This window comes from Accipiter gentilis, chromosome 12 (assembly GCF_929443795.1).
Source record: "Accipiter gentilis chromosome 12, bAccGen1.1, whole genome shotgun sequence".
NCBI lineage: Eukaryota > Metazoa > Chordata > Aves > Accipitriformes > Accipitridae > Astur > Astur gentilis.
The window spans coordinates 9,104,611-9,121,478 of NC_064891.1; the positions used below are offsets into that span (position 1 = coordinate 9,104,611).

General features: G+C 59.3%; 2 protein-coding genes and 2 long non-coding RNA genes across 6 annotated transcripts in view; 2 read left to right on the top strand and 2 right to left on the bottom strand.

Annotated features, from left to right (window-relative positions):
- Positions 1-16,868, bottom strand: part of BTC (betacellulin) — a 67,213-nt gene that overhangs the window by 36,992 nt on the left and 13,353 nt on the right. The window lies entirely within an intron of this gene.
- Positions 1,433-14,604, bottom strand: RBPMS (RNA binding protein, mRNA processing factor). Its single transcript, XM_049815383.1, has 8 exons — positions 14,490-14,604; positions 7,688-7,765; positions 7,085-7,123; positions 6,883-6,945; positions 5,983-6,133; positions 4,915-5,045; positions 2,978-3,047; positions 1,433-1,539 (listed from the first exon to the last, which is right to left on the bottom strand). The coding sequence occupies exons 1-7, from the start codon at positions 14,550-14,552 to the stop codon at positions 2,985-2,987; spliced, it is 588 nt and encodes a 195-aa protein (XP_049671340.1). The 5' UTR covers positions 14,553-14,604; the 3' UTR covers positions 1,433-1,539; positions 2,978-2,984.
- On the top strand, positions 6,956-11,267 carry LOC126044949 (uncharacterized). Of its 2 annotated transcripts, XR_007507836.1 has the most exons (4): positions 6,956-7,094; positions 7,840-7,998; positions 9,188-10,214; positions 11,116-11,267. It is a non-coding gene; the product is annotated as an uncharacterized LOC126044949 (long non-coding RNA). The 2 variants fall into 2 exon arrangements; XR_007507835.1 differs by lacking the exon at positions 6,956-7,094 and having other exon boundaries at positions 7,762-7,998.
- On the top strand, positions 11,341-16,786 carry LOC126044948 (uncharacterized). Of its 2 annotated transcripts, XR_007507834.1 has the most exons (4): positions 11,341-11,745; positions 11,873-13,722; positions 15,440-16,195; positions 16,394-16,786. It is a non-coding gene; the product is annotated as an uncharacterized LOC126044948 (long non-coding RNA). The 2 variants fall into 2 exon arrangements; XR_007507833.1 differs by having other exon boundaries at positions 11,341-13,722.

Below are 16,868 nucleotides of genomic sequence, written 5' to 3' on the forward strand. Positions count from 1 at the left end.
CGAGCCGTTGTACCAAGCCGAAGCTTTGCTCAGCAAGCTATTAACATAGCCCTAAGGTAAAAAAAAATCACCATAAGAAAGTTTCTGATTGTCCTGCCTCGTTGTCATTTGGTACAACTGGGAAGAAAACGGTAATACTGTAAGTGTCCGCAGATGTCTTGCCAACACATCCGGAGCACAATTCCTTTGCCAGAGGGAGCACAATTCCTACCAACCCGAAACGTGTGTCTCGACATCTGCGCGCACGTGAACATCATGCCTTTGACATGCAGTTGATGGGGCGGGGGGAATAGACGCTCTTAATTACACGCATTTGAAAATCAAGCACAAAACCTGTGGTCCGACCCAGTGTAAGATTGTCCTATTTAGGAGGTTTGGTACAAAAATACTTGCTCTCGTTTTGCTTTTTTTGTAGTCTGCTTTCCTATGGTTCTGTTTGAAAAGACTTTTCAAACGCTACAGCAATGCCTGTCAAACCATGCTTTCAGAAGTAACACACTCTTTCTTACAAATATACAGTGTAAAAGAGGAAAACATTATTACTAGGTATGCTTTTCGTTTTTCTTCTAGGAGAGCAGATGTGTGATAGAGGCTGTGGGAAAGTCTTGGAGGAATCCAAACTTGTGTGAGGTTTGTTTTTTTTTTCAAGCCTGCAACAACAGAGAGAGGTGTTTAAAAAAAAAAAAAAAAAAGAAAAGATTAAAAAAAAGCTGCTATAATCTTGGACTGAGGAAAAGTGGAAAAGGGACTGTGGTTTATCTCTCTTTGTGGGGAAGCTCCTGTGCCGCTGCCTCGGGGAGAGGAAGGCTTGTTTTGGAAACGGAGTGAGGAAGGGAGAGCAGCCCAGGCTGGGACTGTGCTCCAAGGACAGTTGTTTAACCGGGAAAGGGCAAGGTGGGAAATGCCTTCGTGGAGAGCCGGGGCTGTCAGTACCCCAGGGGCGGTTGGCCGGGCAGAGAGGAAGGACCCCACTGGTCCCAGTTTGCTCCTCCCGATGACTGTAGCCCCTGGGGTTTTAACTTGAGGAGGCACCAGCTGGGAAGCTGAGAGTTAAGTTTGCGTTGAATTTTGCACTTAAGAGGAATTCAGTCTCTGTTGATCCAAGGCAGGAAGCGAGGACAGCAGCAAGATGAGATTACCGGGGGTAATTCAAAGCTGAGAGGCATTCCTCGGCTGTCGAAACTCTCGCCCCAGATAACAAGGATAAACGCGGGAATGGCAGAGCCGTGGTTCGGTGCCAGCACCGTGCCGTGCCGTAGCGGGAGCAGCGATGCCACCCTGCAGGGATCAGTCCCAGGGACATGCCTGCCTCGTTGCCCATTTCCTCAGGGACATCGTGTTGCCTTCCTCACCCCTCTACCCCCTCCCCAAAGCAGCAAAGCCCAAGGGGCCGCGTCCCCCTGGCCCAGCCGGGTGCCCCGCTGCAGCCTTACCAGCACACTGTGGTTATGCGGAGAGCACGCCAACCCAGTAGCCGCCTTGGAAGACTCCATTAATACCCACAAGACTGACTGTAGGCCACCATCACACACCTGAGACCTGCAAGAGGACACAGCGGAGGGTTAAGGACGCTGGCAGGGACAGCTGGCAGTCAAGAGTTGAGGTCGGTGTGCTGTGGGGAGAGGTTATTTTGCGGTGGACGGGGTCAGTGCTTCCTAAAGGGACAGTTTCCAGCTTAACCCTGTCCTGATGGGCTCCACGCGGCAAATACGGGGAGGATGGAGGTGGGAGAGCCAGGGCAGCAGCAAAACCCTTCGCTGGGCTGTGCCGTACCCCTTCAGGGCTGGAGGAGCCTGGTGGGGAGCCGGGAGGTCCTCGAACCTGCATCCTCACCACCCATTGTGGCTACTGGGATTGTTGCGGGCAGGTGGACCTGTTCTAAGGGATTCGCTCATCTCCCTTTCCTAAATACTGCTCTGCTTACATTTTAGCTGGAAACATTGGCGCATTCCGTATTTTGGAAGAAACGCTGGTTCTCAAAGCTTCACCACTCCCTATTTTTAGCTGCTGGACCTAAAATAGCCAGTAAATGCTTTACAGATCTGAGTCTCAAGTCGGTTGCAGCCATGGCCGGTCCTCCTCCCCTCCCCTGGCAAGCGAGCCTCGTGGCCGCGGCACAGGGCTGCACGTGCCAGGCGGACAGGCAGAGTGATGGCACAGGAGCACAGGCAGCCAATGCCGGAGCCTTGCCACCTCCTTGGATCCGCTGGGGTTTTTCCACAGGTGGGTGCGGACGTGGCACAAGAGGCTTCCCGGCAGGCATCGGCAGAGTCGGGGGGGATGGCAGCTGGGGTAGTCGAGGCAGGCTGGGGTCATGGGACAAGCAATGGTCAGCATCACCCGAGCTTCTTTCCCCTCCTCCATTTGAATCCCTTTTGTTTATCCACGAAAGGCTGAGTTATTTGCGGAGCTTTATCTTGCGAGGCTTTTTCCATCCAAAGAGGTTCCAGGTGTCATCGAACCAGCCCCCTCCCTCCTGCCAGGCAGCCGGGCACTTGGTAACACAAGGCTTCTTGTTTTGGCAGCCCTGCCACCCCAGGCTGCCAGGAGAGTTTTCATTAGGGTTTAATGAGATGTTTGTTTTGCACCAGGAGGAGGAGGTTGCCTTCAGCTGGGCGGCCCTGCTGCTGCTGCCTTCATTTGCAGGACCACGCCATCGCTACACCCCTCAGGCACGCAGTCTCCACTTGCTGCAGCAGCATGGGCTGGCAAACCACAGACCTGCCTTTCCCTCCTAGCCCCGGAACTTTGGGAAAGCGTTGGGGTCGATGGTGGCAGAGATATCCCCTCCCTGAGCACACGGAGGGCACCCGGACCTACGGTGTCTGCCAGAAAGTGGCTGGAAGGGTCTGGACACTCACCCTTAGCTGCCAGAGACCCCGAGAGCCATGGCGGGGGGAGCTCAGGGTAAGGGCGGAGGTGGCCCCCAGCCCACCACACCAGCGCAGGAGGACGGGAGCAGAGAGGCAGCACTCACCCGGCATTCAGCAGAACTGACGGGACTTCCAGCCCTGAGAACCAGCCTCGGAAGGAGGGAGCCAGCGCATCTGCAAAGACAAGAGGGGCACAGGGTGAGAGGGGTGGTGGCCACCCACCCTGGCAAGAGCTGGCTGCCTCTGGGCTCCCCTTTTCCAGCCTTCCCTGGGCAGAGGACGGAGGGAAGTGGAATGAAACAGTACAGCCGTCCCAGCTCCAGTTCGGACAATAACACTGGTTGGGGCTGAGCGCAGCCCCCGGCATCACTGCTTGCAGCAGGAATGAGCCAGGACAGCAGCACCGCGGTCTCAACCAGGCATGACGTGCGCTCATCTCCTCTTAACACCTGCAAAGCCCACGTGAGACAGAGCGGGGGAATATGTCAGACGCCAAAACCCAACGGCTCTCCCAGCCTGCCTGTGGGCGCTTGGTGCTCTGCTGGATAACGCCAGGTCAGCACCATCTTGCCACTCTCTGCAGGATCCAGCCGGGGAGGCCACCCTGCAGCGACCAGCTCCAGTTTGGGTGGTGGCACCTATCTCCAGTGATCCCCAACAAACCTGCAACGCCGGCGGCTGCACAGGGGGGACGGGGACCGGCTGCAGCCCCCAGCAGGGGAACGCTGCCTGCTTCACTGCAGCACCCAGGGGCAACAGCAAAAGTGCCACGGTCCCCGCTGCACCAGCTCTATAACCGTGGCAGATAATGTTTCTTCTAACAGCATCTAACATCACATCTCAGCTTGGGTTTTCCTGGGGGGCCCTCGGAGCCTCCTTACACCTCCGTTTCCTTCGCCGGCCATTTCCCCAGCCTCCTGAGCAGTGCAGGTGCTGCCTGTTAGTGGTTAATTTGACAAGGCAAGTATGTAGCTGCAATAATATTTACCACCGCTCTTCCTATAAACAGCAGGGCCCAAAAAGCTGGAGTTTCATCCAAAGGCTGGGGCTGGTTTGTATGCCGAGAGCTTTTCCTCGCCCTCCTGCTCCAACCAGCCCTGAGCTGCCTCTGGCTCCCAGTGATAGCGGCTCCGGATAACCCGGCTCAATCCTGGCAGGCCAGGACCAAAAGCCTTTCAGATGTGGCTTATCCAGCAAATCTGTTTCCGTACACTAGTTTCCTCCTGCTCACCGCCAAGCCGGAGCCAGCGGTGAGGAGCAAAAGCCAGGATGATATCCGGCATGGCTGCTGGGGAGGCAGCTGCCCGTTGCCCCCACCACGGCAAGGGTCTCTTCCTGGCATCCCCGCGATGCCGCTCTGGCAAACATCCCGAAGGCTGGCACTGCAAAGAAATCCTTTGCCACCTCCATTTCCACTTCTCTTCTTTTCCCCGCTCTTCTCCCAGGGCAGGTGGTTAATTTTTAACAGCCACGTGCTGCCATCGGGGGCCACTGGCGGTGGCAGCCAGCAGAAAAGCGCTTGTGACGAGCGCGCCTCGTCAATAAAAGATGGGTTGTCCATTTGCGCTTCGCTTGCTCTCTCCTCCCCGTCAGAGTCGCTTTGCTTCACACCCCGCGTCCCGGCAAGCCACATCCCAGCGATGCTTGAGGGGCGGCCGGGGGCTCAGGAGCCCCCGTCTTGAGCCGCGCCAGCAGCTGGACAGGTCGTTCGGTGCCGGGAGCGATTTGGGGGGGACGGTTCAGCCCCGGCAAGCATCCCCTATCCCTCCCTCCCTCCCCGCCTGCCCCCGGCGTGGGCGAGAGTGAAGATAGGAAGGCAGAGAGAGGTGTTTGGGGAGAGGCAGGCAGTGCTGCCCGTGCCGCCCCGCTGCTAGCGCTCAGCTCGGTTTGGGTGCCATCCCTAAATCTCAAGGAGAGGAGAGGAGTGAGCACCTGTTAGCTGGCTAGAGGTTAGTGGTGCGGCGAGCACCGAGGGGAAAGGAGGGACGGGGGGTGGTTCTGGGAGGGTGAGCGGCAGTGGTGGTGGATGGGTCTGAATTACCTGGGCGTGCAGCGAAGCGGGATAGGTGAAAGCAGGAGGAGGTAGAGCAGGTGCTAACTCCGCTGGGTACAGAGGGTATGGCCCCCACACTTCAGGGCTACTGGGGTAAAGTGCAGGCACTGTGAGCTCATCTGCAAGAAAAGAAGAAGGAGAGTTAACGGTGACCCCCGGGCCACGGGCCCTGCCGCGCCGCGTGCCAGTTTTCGGCACCCCTGGTCCTTCCTTCTCCCCCCAAAGCAGGCGGGAGCGGGAGCAGAGCGTCCCCCGGAGAAGTGCGGCGTGCTGATGCCACCAGCGAGAGCCGACCCGCAAAGCCAACGGCGAACTTGCCCGCTGGGAGAACGCGGGGCTCGGCCAGTGGCAAGCAATGCTGTGGGACTGGGTGCATTGCTGGGGGAGGCCAGGCTGGGTTCGTCATCTCCGAGAGGTTTAATTACCCCGGGGGATCTGGCATCGGCAGGCACAGAGAGCACGCGGCTCGTGCCCTTGCGCAGCAGCGAGACAACGGACCGGCGCCCGCGTGAGAAATGATCTTCCAGTAGCGGAAACGGGTACAGCACGCTTACGGCATGACGTCGCCGAAGTCTCCACCGAGACCCCCAGCCGCGACTGGGAAACTGCCCGGCGCAGTGAAGCAGCACCACGGGTTCATCCCGCTCCCATGCGCTGTGCTGAGCCAGCTGTTGCCTGCCCCTGGGTCCTCTCCAGTGCCAGCAGACACTTTTGGGGACCCCCGTGGGGACCCTTGGCCACCGGCCGGCACGTGCCACTGCGCTTGCAGCAAGCAGGCTCTGCTGCTTCCAACTGGACCTTGGCGTTCCCCATTGCCACCCCCTGCCGCGGCACCCCTGCTCCCTCCAGCATCCCGAGCCGGGGAGCCGGCATCGCTATGTCCACCCGTGATTTCTGCACGACACCAAATTGCCTGAATAAGGTGTTTTCCCGAGGCGAAACAAGGATGGGGGCAACCCCTGGCACCTGCCACCCCAAAACCCGCTGGCACTGCTGTGGTGGCAGGTCAGGGGGACCGCGCAGGGCTCCATCGGGAGAGCCAGGGCTGGTACTTACAGGGCTCCCGGGCGATGAACTGAGGTACGGCGGTGGGGAGAGGCGTGCTGGGATTGGGGGTGCCCACCAGCTTGCTTTTGGCCATCTTGGTGTTCGCCTTGGCGAACTCCAGCCGCAGCGTCTGGGGGATCTCGGGGTCAAAGCGGATGCCCTGCAGGAGGGAAGGAGGCACGGCGGGTGGGCGAGCACTGCCGCGTGCCGGCCCCGCGGCAAAAATAAGTCCCAATTATTTAATTTTTTTTTTCAACTTCCAGCCTTGAAATGAGCTAATTTGCCGGGCCCTGAGGCAGCTCGCATTCCTCCGGCATCTTTAGCATCGGCACCATATTTGGCAGTCAGCATCCCGTGCGGCCCAGCTCTTATCCAGAGGGATTAGCGGAGCCAAAAAAAAAGTTTTACGTTGAAAATGGAAGACAAGGGAGATGATAAAAAAAAAACAAACCAAAACCCGGGGCAGAATTGGAGAACCGGCTCCACGCGGTTCTCCCCGTGACTGTTTTCAGGAGGTTAACTCCGCAGAGGTAGGAGGGAGCTGCTAAAGGAAAGAGAAATCTGCTTTTTCTTTTACAGCTTTAGCTGGGATTTTTCCCAGTGAAGAAACAGGAGAGGCTGGGAAGGGTGTCTCTTGCTGACTCATATCTAAGGCTCTAATCCTTAGGGTTCAGGCCCCCCACAATGGCCCTGGGAAAGGCGAGAGGGATGCAGCCCCCCAGGAGAGAAGATGCAGATGAGAAGCAGCCGATGGGGATCGGCTGGAAGGATGGGGATGCGGTGGGGCCAGCCGGTGCGGGAGATGCCCGTCCCCAGGATGGAGGAATTCAGAGAGTATCCAGGGATGGGGAAATGAGGGGGGGGGGGGGGCGGAATCCCGAAAAAATGGAGCCGGTCGGGCGCACTCACGTTCAACGCGTTCTTCGCCGCCTCCGCCTCAGAGCGGCTGTCGAAGCTGACGAAGCCGACGGGCTGCAGAGGAAGGAGAGGAGGCACCATCAATCACGCTGGCGGGGAGCAGAGGGGGGACCCCCCACCCCGGGGACCGGTGATGCTGGGGGAGGGTGGGAGTTTGGCGTGGGATGCTTACCCCATTTTGAGCAGCTCCTACCTGTTTGGAGGTGAGTTTGATGAGAGATCCTTCGTACCCCTGCAAGAAAAGAATAAAAAAAGGGTGTTTGGTGGAGATCCCCACGATTCAGCTGCCCCAGAGAGAGGGAAACCTCCGGCATCCATCACCTGGCAGCCCTACAGCTGGGGGGGGGGCATCAGGTGGGCACCGGGCTGGGGGGGAGCTCGCCAAGGCTCAGCACCGGTGCAGGGACTGGCCGCCGCTGGATTTTTGTAGGGATGCTGGATGCCCGATAATATTATCCTTCGTGTTTGAAAAGAGCCGGTGTCTGAGCTGCAGGTCTGGCAGGGCGAAGAGGCTGGACAGGTTTGCAGCCAACGTGCTGCTGCTGCTAAATGGGGTGCAAGTCAACATGCAATTAAAACCCCGGTGCAATCAAAGTGCCCAATGCCATTTTCCTATGGTTTACTGCGGGGGAAAAGGCTCAGAAGCTTGTTTCTGTGAATAAAATGACCAATTTAGACTTTTTTGGGGTGAAACCAGTGAGCTCCCAGATCCCACCGAGGTTGGAGGGGACACAGGGATGGGGCAGGGGGCCAGCCACACACTTCCAGCCCCCCTCTCCCCTCCGCAGTCTGATACCTTAAAGGGCCTGAAAAGCAGGTAAAGTTCCCGGGGCTTGATGTCCAAAGGCAACCCGCTGACAAAGAGCGTCCTCACCTAAAAAAGAAGTAAGGAGGTTCCTGGGGGCCTTTCCTCATCCCTAACTTGGGGATACCCCACACCTCCCACAGCCTTAGGTGGTGGCATGCCAGAGGGACGATGCCAGCCCGAGGGGGACCTCGTGGGCAGACAAAAGCCTTGAACCACATGTGGAAGTTGTGGCATTTTTGGGAGGGGCGTCCCCATCCTTCGGGTGATGGCAGAGCAAGAAGCTAAAGCATCACGGAAAGGTAACTGAGACTTATCCTCACCACACCAAGCGCTCTCTGGGTCAAAAAAGCTGCCAGCATCCCAGCGCCTTCCTACCCCAGTCCAGCAAAAATGATCTCTCCTGGCATCCCCAGCAGAGCCCTTACTCTGCAGACAATGCCTATTGTCTCCATTTAATTGCAGCAGCTCATTAAGGATGGGGAGAAGCGAACCCCGACTCTGCCTCCTGGAGGAATGGCCCAGTTTTGGAGGGAGCTGGTTTTTAGCAGCCTGTCCCTTACTTATAAAAGTCACCTTTTAAGGGGTTTTAACTTTTTTTGGGTGGATCTAATGTTTGCCATGGTGCAGCATCCTCAGAGCCGGGGCAGCTTGCAGAAACCCTGCTTCCACCGACCCCGAGGCAGGGATGTGGGGCTCCTCGGGGACGGGCAAACCCCACCTGGGCAAGACCCATGCTGGAATGGTTTTGCTTTACAACCAGCTCGTAACCGGGGGAGCCATGTGGGCCAGGAGACCGACAGCTAGACCTGCTGCCAGTCCCCCTCTCCTCATCCCCAAAATCTCATTCAAACGCTTTGGTGATGGCTGGCGGGGGGCTGACGAGGGCCCTGATTGGCCCCACCTGGACCCCCCCACCCTCCCCATGGCCCTGGGGCTGTATTTAGGCTCAGACCTCGCTGCAGGAGGGAGGTGCTGCCTTGGTCTCAGCCTTGCTTGTCCCCATGAGGGGGGGGGGGGGGTGTCTGACACACACACACACACACACACACACACACACACACACACCCCACCCCCCCGCCATCACCCACGAGCTCTGCCTCTTGCTGGGGCACCCAGGGACGGTGCCAGTGTTGATCGGGTCCCTGTCTTTCTGTCCCACTCAGCTCCAGGCTTGCTTGTGAGTCAGCCCCATTCCTGCTGCTCTTGTAGCATTTTACCGGGAGGTAATCTGGGGGATTTGGTGGCTGTAGCTTATTTTTTCAGGCATCCAAATGCCTTGTGAGAGCTGGTCCAGAGGGGCTAGACTAAGGTCACCCACCCCAGTGCCAAGCTGGAGGAGGGGAAAACCTTGATTATTTTTTTATTATTATTTTATTTTTTGGCCAAGCACCCTGCCCGCTCCATTCCCTGGGACAGAGACATGCGAAACAGCCAGAAACAGCCAGCCCGGGCCTATTCTTCTGCTGACAGTTCTTCTTTCTCTTGCAGATAAGCTATCTAGCCCATCTCCCAGCCTGGAAGCAGCAAACATTCCTGCTTTGTGTAACAAAACCTCTGGCTGACCTATATCTATTAAATGACAAAAGGTACTCATGGCGCTTGTGTCAACAGCCCTGGTGATGCCCATCGCTGCTGCTGGTACCCATCACTGCTGGCACCCATCGCTGGGTGCGTGAGGACTGCCAGAAAACAAGCCAGCCATGAAAATACGACGGCCATCCCGCGCTTGACTCCTCTTGGAAAGCGAGGCCTGTTCCGGCCAGGAAAGGATGCTCAGGGCCTTGCCCAGAGGGATGCTGAGAGCTCTGGCAGGCTGGGATCAGCGCAGGCATGTCCTCACCCCTTCAAGAGCCAGGGCTGCAGTTAGGCACAGCCTGGTAGCCTGTCCCCTCCGCTGGACCATTGGCAGTGGGCTGGAAGCCACCCACCAAGGCACCTTGGGGGACCCCCCGCCAGCTTTCTGCCTGTCTTCCAAGATCAGAAGGTGCTGGAGCATCCCAAGGCGCTCAGTGTTGCACTGGAGACTCTACTCAAGTATCTCCTGGCAAGGGCTGGGGAGGGATTCAGCCGGAGGAGCACCCCTGAAATTCAACGTAAATAAGGCAAATTTAGCCTTTCCTAGGAGAAAGAAGTATTCCTCTTCAGACAGGTCCACCTGAGCACAGCTGCTATCCAGGCAATTGGCTCATCCACCTTCCCAGCTGGATTTGCCTCCTGAGGAGGCTGAGCATCCCTTTGCGGTCCCCTCCGCCTCCATCATCCCTCCAGTCCTCCCTGGCACGCTGGCTTCCCACCTCTCCTCTCCCCAGGGAGCTGCGTGGAACACTAGAGGCGTCAGAGACGGCTCTGGGGGAGAACCCGCCGCCAATTTGCCGCGTCCCTGAAATCCAAACCCCTACAAGCCCGGCTTGCCGGATCGTTTAGCCCCATAGCCGAGCAGCAGAGAGATGGGAGAGATAAAAGACCCTGAAAAACCCTCTGAAATTCAGCCTCGCAAAGGAAAGCCTTCTCTTTGGTAATGACTTGTTTTCTTTGAAAGTTCAAACATGGGTCGGCCAAGTTTTAAACCGTAAAATTATACAGCGGCGAGCGGGAGAGGGAGAAGGGCTCCAAAGGATCCCCCAGCTGGTTTCCAGCCCCAGAAGGATGTTTGGGGGCCGAGGGTGAGGGAGGAGATACGAGGTCACGGGTGCTCCCCATCTGCACCCCGCAAAAGGGTGCCGGCGGGCTGGCGTACCCCAGCCGAAGGGACGTTTGAGTAGGTCCTATGTAAACAGCGTCCTTTCGCTGGGCTGGGTAATGAGCAGGTGGGAGGATTTGGGCTGTGTTAAAATGAGGTGGGACTGGCAAGAGAAAGGGAGCGTCCTCGGGGATAATTCCCAGCAGGCTGGACGGATATCCTTTTGCCAAGGGAAAGATTTTTAGGCGGAAATATTACTCCTGCCCTTAAATGGAAGAGGAGCCTCAGCCCGCAGGGAGCTGCTCCAGGCTTTCCTGTGCCGAGAGATCCCAGGGGCTCAGCCTCCATCCTCCACCAGAAACGCTCCCAGGGCAAAATCCTGCTCTTGACTGGGGGTGGGGGGGGAAATCTTGTCAGAGAAATTGCTGGCCAGCAGGCAGCTATATGCTCTTCCATAGGGAAAAATGTCCCCTTCTTGGAGGTGGATCAGGCGAGACGTGTGCTCCCAAGCGTCTTGTGGGACGGGGCCAGACCTACAGCTCCCGAGCAAGGATTAGCGAAGGGCATTCGAGCATGGCGGTGGGATTCCCGCAGCCCAGACACCCCCAGTTTAGGGCAGTCCACGGTGTTTTGTTTCAATTCTGCAGCGCAGACATTTTTCAGAGTTTCTTCTTGGTGGAGCGTTCCTCCATCTCTCCTTGTTGCAATTTGGGGTGAAACCAAAGGTTTCTTCCAGGTCAGAAGTACCTATGTTGGCTCCGTGAAGCTGCTGGCCATGGGCGCAGGACCTCGCAGGTGACCACCACCTTGATTTCCTTCAGCGAGGACGACAGCTATAGGATCGCATCAGGACCACACGATGTCTCCTTTCCAGGGTCCTCCTCTGCTCCTGCCGCTGCGCCCCACAGCTCCCACATTTGCCAGGGCCGCTGGATCCCATCTTTGCCACCTCACTCCTGGTTTGGCCCCTCCTGGCTTTTATTGTCCCTGCAGAAAGTCTTCTCCTAGCCTCTGCCACTCTCCTCTCCCTCGGAAGCCATCTCCATCCAAGTTCTGGCCCGTCCCTCTCACCTCTGCTCCTCTGCATCCCACCATCACCTTCTGCTGTCCCCGAAATACCACATCCCGTCTGGCGCCAATTTAAGGGAATGCTGGAGAGGGTCTGGGGGGGGTTGCTGGGATGGTCAGGGCTGGGGACATGCAAGAATTGTTGGGGACCTGGACCAAGAGGTGGCTGGCGTCTCCAGACCATGGCTCAAGGATGGCCTCAGCATGGAGAAGTCCATGGCGGAACGCCGGCAGCTCTTCTTCCTCCTCCTCCTCTTCTTCCTCCCATGAAGCCACAAGTCGGGTTTGTCTCCCAAAGGTAAGCAGGCATTTGCACGCCTTGGACCCCCATGAGATGGTGGCGCCCCGAGGGATGCTGGGTGCCCCGCCGGCACGGTCACGCTCCCCTTCCCCTGCGCAAACCAACCCCGGGTAAACGTTAACAGGCCGGGGGCCGGAGGGGAGAGGCGGAAGGCGTCCAGGTGATTCATTCACGAGGCATTTAATTGCCTCCTTCAACCCCAGCTCCCCGTCCACCACCTTTCAGCAGGGGCTCGCTTTAATTCTCTACCAGCCGATTAGCCGCTTGACTGCCCACCGCTGCCGGGGAGGCACCGCTGGGCAGCTGGATCCCGGTGGGAGCAGGAAGGCGATGGCACGGGGCTGCGATTGAGCTGTAAAATACGGCAAGCGGAGCTTTCCCCCCCTTCCCCACCTCCTTCCCTGGCAAAGCGGGGTGCTGCCTCCCCCGCAGCAGGGTGCATTCCAGCCCCACGGGGATTTGTCCTTGCGTAAATACTCTCTTCACTAATGGAGCGTCCTCTTCGGCCGGGTTTAGATTCCCGAGCCGTGCGTACGCACGCCATCAACCCGCAAAACTCCCCGATGTAAACAAGGCTGAGGCCAAGGGATGCTGGCTCCCGTGCCCCGGGGATGCGGGAGGAGCGGGCTCAGCCTCCGGTTCCACCACCCACCCGTAGCCATTTCTCCGGACCGGCAGCCAAACGTCCGGCAGAGGACGGGAGGAGAAGGAGCAGCTCTCAGGGAAAAGCAAGTCCGGAGCTGCTGGGGCTGGAACGAGGAAGCGGCGGAGGAAAAGCCAGTGAGAAGCCAAGGGAGCAGCAGATGGGAGATTGCAACAGAGCGGAGGAGTGGCGGGCAGGGGCAGGGGTCACGCCTGGCCACGTCCCACCCCAGGGCTTGTTCCCAAATCCTCCAGACCCCACACTTAAAGGAGGAAAGGAAGCAAGAGCACTGGGGGGGGATGCGACGCAGGGGCCACGGGCCAAACCTTAGCTGCTCACCGGGCACCTTCCCCCCACGAAATTGTCCCTGGGATCCCCTCCCCACGCCCCACTCCCCTGGGGATGAGGGATCTGGCATGGGATGGGGACGAGGGCCACGAGCCGGGCTCTCCAGAGCTGCTCCGCTACCAAATAAGGCCTCCGTCAAGCCTTTTACATGCCGTTCTCGCCCGGCCGAAGCGACGTGACCTCCTTTCCAAATCGTTCTGCCCCTCCCGCCTCGCTGCCAGGCTCCTCTGTGGGTGAACCCCCCCCGGGCCCACAGCTCCCCTGCACCAAGGGGTCCCTCCTGAGGGGGAGACCACCCTGGGGTGCCAAGAGCACCCAGGGAAGAGGCAAGAGGAACAGGGCTGAAACGGGGGGCTTGTCCCACCCGGAAGCACCCTGACTGATCTCCTCCCTAGGATGGGTGCTGCTTCTCTCTCTTTTTTTGGGGGGGGTGGAGGCGAGCCCCAGGGAGGTAGGGTACAGTAACTAGGCAACCCCCTTTGCCTGTGCTTAAGCAAATACTCGACAGCACTGGCTCTTCCAGCCAGGACTGGATAAAACTCCTGCAGGGAAAATACCTGCCCGGCACTGGAGGAGCCCGGCACGCAAGCACGAGCGGCCATCGCCCTCCTAATGCATCCCCAACATGGCAGGGGACCCTGGCACCTCGCAGCCGTCCCCCCCGGGGCAGAGCTGCGTTGCAAGGTCAGGGGGTCCCCGAGGGCTGGCAGTGCGATGGCCGGCCCCTCGTTCCCCCCCTCCCCAAATCCAAGCAGGAGCGGGACGAGGGCACGGCACGTCCTGCGCCGTTGGGAAAGGCGATGGGCCTCCGTGGACGTCTCCCACCGCCATGCCTGTCCGAACCGCATCACCGCATCACCTGCAAGGACCCAGCAGCCCAGCAAGGCCGCTGGCAAGAAAATTCCCCATTATTGGAGCACTTTGAGAAACTTTGGGAAGTTTCAGGCTGGAACCACCTCCGGACTAAAAAAAGAAAAATCAAGGTAGGTGACGGCAGGAGAGCGGAGCTGCGGTGCGTCCCGGCGTTATCCATCAACCAGGGACCCCACCACCCAAAAGCCGGCGGGGACATGCCAAAGCTGCCCCCGGCGGGTGAAAGGCGAGGAGAGGATCCCGTCTGCCGGCTCTCACCCTCCCAAAATCCAGATTCCCATCTCAAGGTCACAGGCAAAACCAGGAACTTTGCAGTTGCGACAGAGAAAACCCTGCTCCGGTCCCCGTGGCAGGGCTGTGGGGTTTGTCTCCCCGCGGGGACGAGAGGGTTTCATCCGTCTTTGGGGTGAGACCCGCTGGAAAAGAGACGCAAAGCCCACTGGATGAGTGGGACCCACCGTCACCCCCTCCAAGCCACCCTCAGCAGCACCCAGCACCGGCCCCGGGGTGGCTGGGGGTGAGGCTGGTTTGCCCCCCCCCCCCCAACACACCCACACACCCACCCCCGGGGAGCTGCGTGTCTTGCGTGGGGCTCCCCTCCGCCCGCCGCTCTTCCCGGGGTAGGCGGAGGGGTGTTTGCGGGGAGACCCCCGTGGGGTGGGGGGGATACGGTTCCGTGTGTGTGTCCCCCTCCCGCGCCAGCACCCCCGCCTGCCTGGGACCGCGCAAACCGACAGCCCCCCCCCCCCCCTCCCCAGCGTGGGGTGCGTGGCGATCGTGGGTGGGGAGGGGGCTACCGGACTCCCCTCACCGAAAAAAAAAAAAAAAAAATCAACAACAAAACCCAAACCGACCGATCTCCCCCCCCCCCCATTACCTCCTCCTCGGGCAGGCCGGTGTCGGCGGGGCCGCCCTCCCGGTCGGCGGGGAGGCTGCTCATGGTGCGACCGGCCCCGGCTCCTCGTCCCGCCGGCGGCAGCCGCGTCCGGGGCGGGCGGTGCTGAAGGGCTGGCCGGCGGCGGCGGCGGCGGCGGCGAGGGGGGACGGACCGGGGCGGGGCGGGGCGGAGGGGGCCGGGGAAGGGAAGGAGGGGAGCGGGGAGGGACGGACGGACGGAGGGAGGGAGAGGGCGGGGGGTCTTGGGGAGAAAGGCTGGGGACGGTGTGGGGCGCGGGGGGGGAGGTATAGGGCTGGGGACGTGGGGCACAGCGTGGGGAGGCTGGGTACAGGGCTAGGGATATGGGACACAGTCCTAGGGACGTGGGACACAAGGGTGAGAACAGAGAACGCAAGGCTGGGGGCACGGAATACAGTTCCAGGGACATGGGACAGAAGGCTGGGGACACAGGACACAAGGCTGGGGATGTGGGACACAGACCCAGGGACACGGGACACAGGCTGGGGACGCTGGGCACAGGGTAGGGGATGCGGGTCAGAAGGCTGGGGACACAGGAGACAGGGCTAGGGACACGGGATATAGTCCCAGGGACATGGGACAGAAGGTTGAGAACACAGAACACAAGGCTGGGGACACGGGACACAGGGTTGGGGATGCCGGACAGAAGGCTGGGGACATGGGGTACGGTCTGGGACACAGGGTTGGGGATACAGGACAAATGCTGAGGACACAAGATACAGAGCTGGGGATGTGGGCTCATCACCCCAACCAGCCCCACCTGGGGTCCCAGCCACCCACACCCCCTCCCCACCTGGCCCCAGCACTATATTTAAGCTCCCACCCTGCTTAGGCTGGGCTTTAGGTGAGCCTGTGCTAGACCTTGTATTTGGCTTACTTGATTTTATATCTTGTTTTTGGGTTGATCCCAGCCCCACCACATCCCCATGGATGGGGCTGTGGTCCCACAGGGCCGGGCTCAGCTCTGGAGCAACGTGATCCGGAGACCTTGGGGGTGAAAAGAGTTTGACCAGCGGCCGTGCCCAGAGCAGATGCTGCCCGCACACAATATGTGTGGACCGGAGGTGATGCTGAGGACATCCTGCCGATGGCAGAGGGCTTGTACCGAACGGGCGTTTAAGGTCACGGCTTGCCTTTCTGCAACTCAGCGGCCAAAACAGAGCTGCGAACGGCTGCTGGCATGGACTCAGCCCTGCCACCACCTTGGAGCAGAGGGTTTCCAGCCTCCCTGCAGCGGTGATTTACAGAGCAGAACCTCTCGGGCTGGGAGGGAGATAGAAATGAGCCATGCCAGGTGGATTTGGGGGAGCGTGAAGTGTCTGGCTACAAGGGCAAGTGGCCCTGAGAGGGAATCGAAAGTGCGGGGACCGATCTAGTTACCCAAATCTGCTGGAGCCTCTTGCTTTTGGGGTAAATGCCCGGCAAAAGATTGCCTTATCTTTCAGTAAGGGGAGAAGTTGGAGAGGAGAGACGTGTTTCATCTCCCATTCTTCCCTCCCCCCCTCCATGACCATCTCCACAAAAAGCTTTGACTGGGGCCGCTCGGGTGGGCTGGAGAGGTGGTGGCGGCCGGGACAATGTCCATTGTTTGTAGTCAGTTTTAGGGAAGAGCTGCCGTTTCCCAACAGCGCTGTACTCTGGGGTTGGAGTCACGAAGCCAAAAAATGGTAGGTTTTTATTTTTGGTATCCCTGCAACTGAACTCAGGGAGAAAATCCGATCAGCTCCGGTGGGCGCTGCACTACTTTTGTGCCTTGGTCTGCCCCACCTGAAACCCCCGCTCCCAAACCAAAAACCCACGTCCTACAGCCCAGCTGGTACTTGGCGTTCCAGTTCCCGATTCTCTCTGTCCTCTCTTTCCTACAGGCATTTCTGCTCCAACATCGATTTCCTTCTGCGCCGAGACAAAACGTCGGGCTGTGCTTTACAAGGATAGAAGGGGAAGTTGTGAAAAACATCCCTGGGGAATCTGAGGGGCTGGCTGGGAAGCTTAGACGCATCCGAAGCTTTCCAGAAGGGAAGCCGAGTGGAGGAGCTTCGGCTCTGCTCTGGACCCTCTGGGAGGGAAGCCGAGCAGGAGGCAGCCGGGGAGAGAGCACGACACCGGCCCCGGAGCTTTTCCCACCCCACCATCCGCATGGATTTGGGGGTACGGGGCCAGGACACCCCTTTCTCCCAGGAGCCCGGCTCTCCCCCGGCGTGGGCCCGTCTCCCTCTGCCGGCAGGCCAGGGAAGGAGCGGGGAGGTGGGATGGCGGCAGGGACACTGGCCCTGGAGCAAGGGAAAGGCCTTGTCATTAGTTGTACGAGCAGGGTCCAGCACGTTACCTGACCCCAAAAGA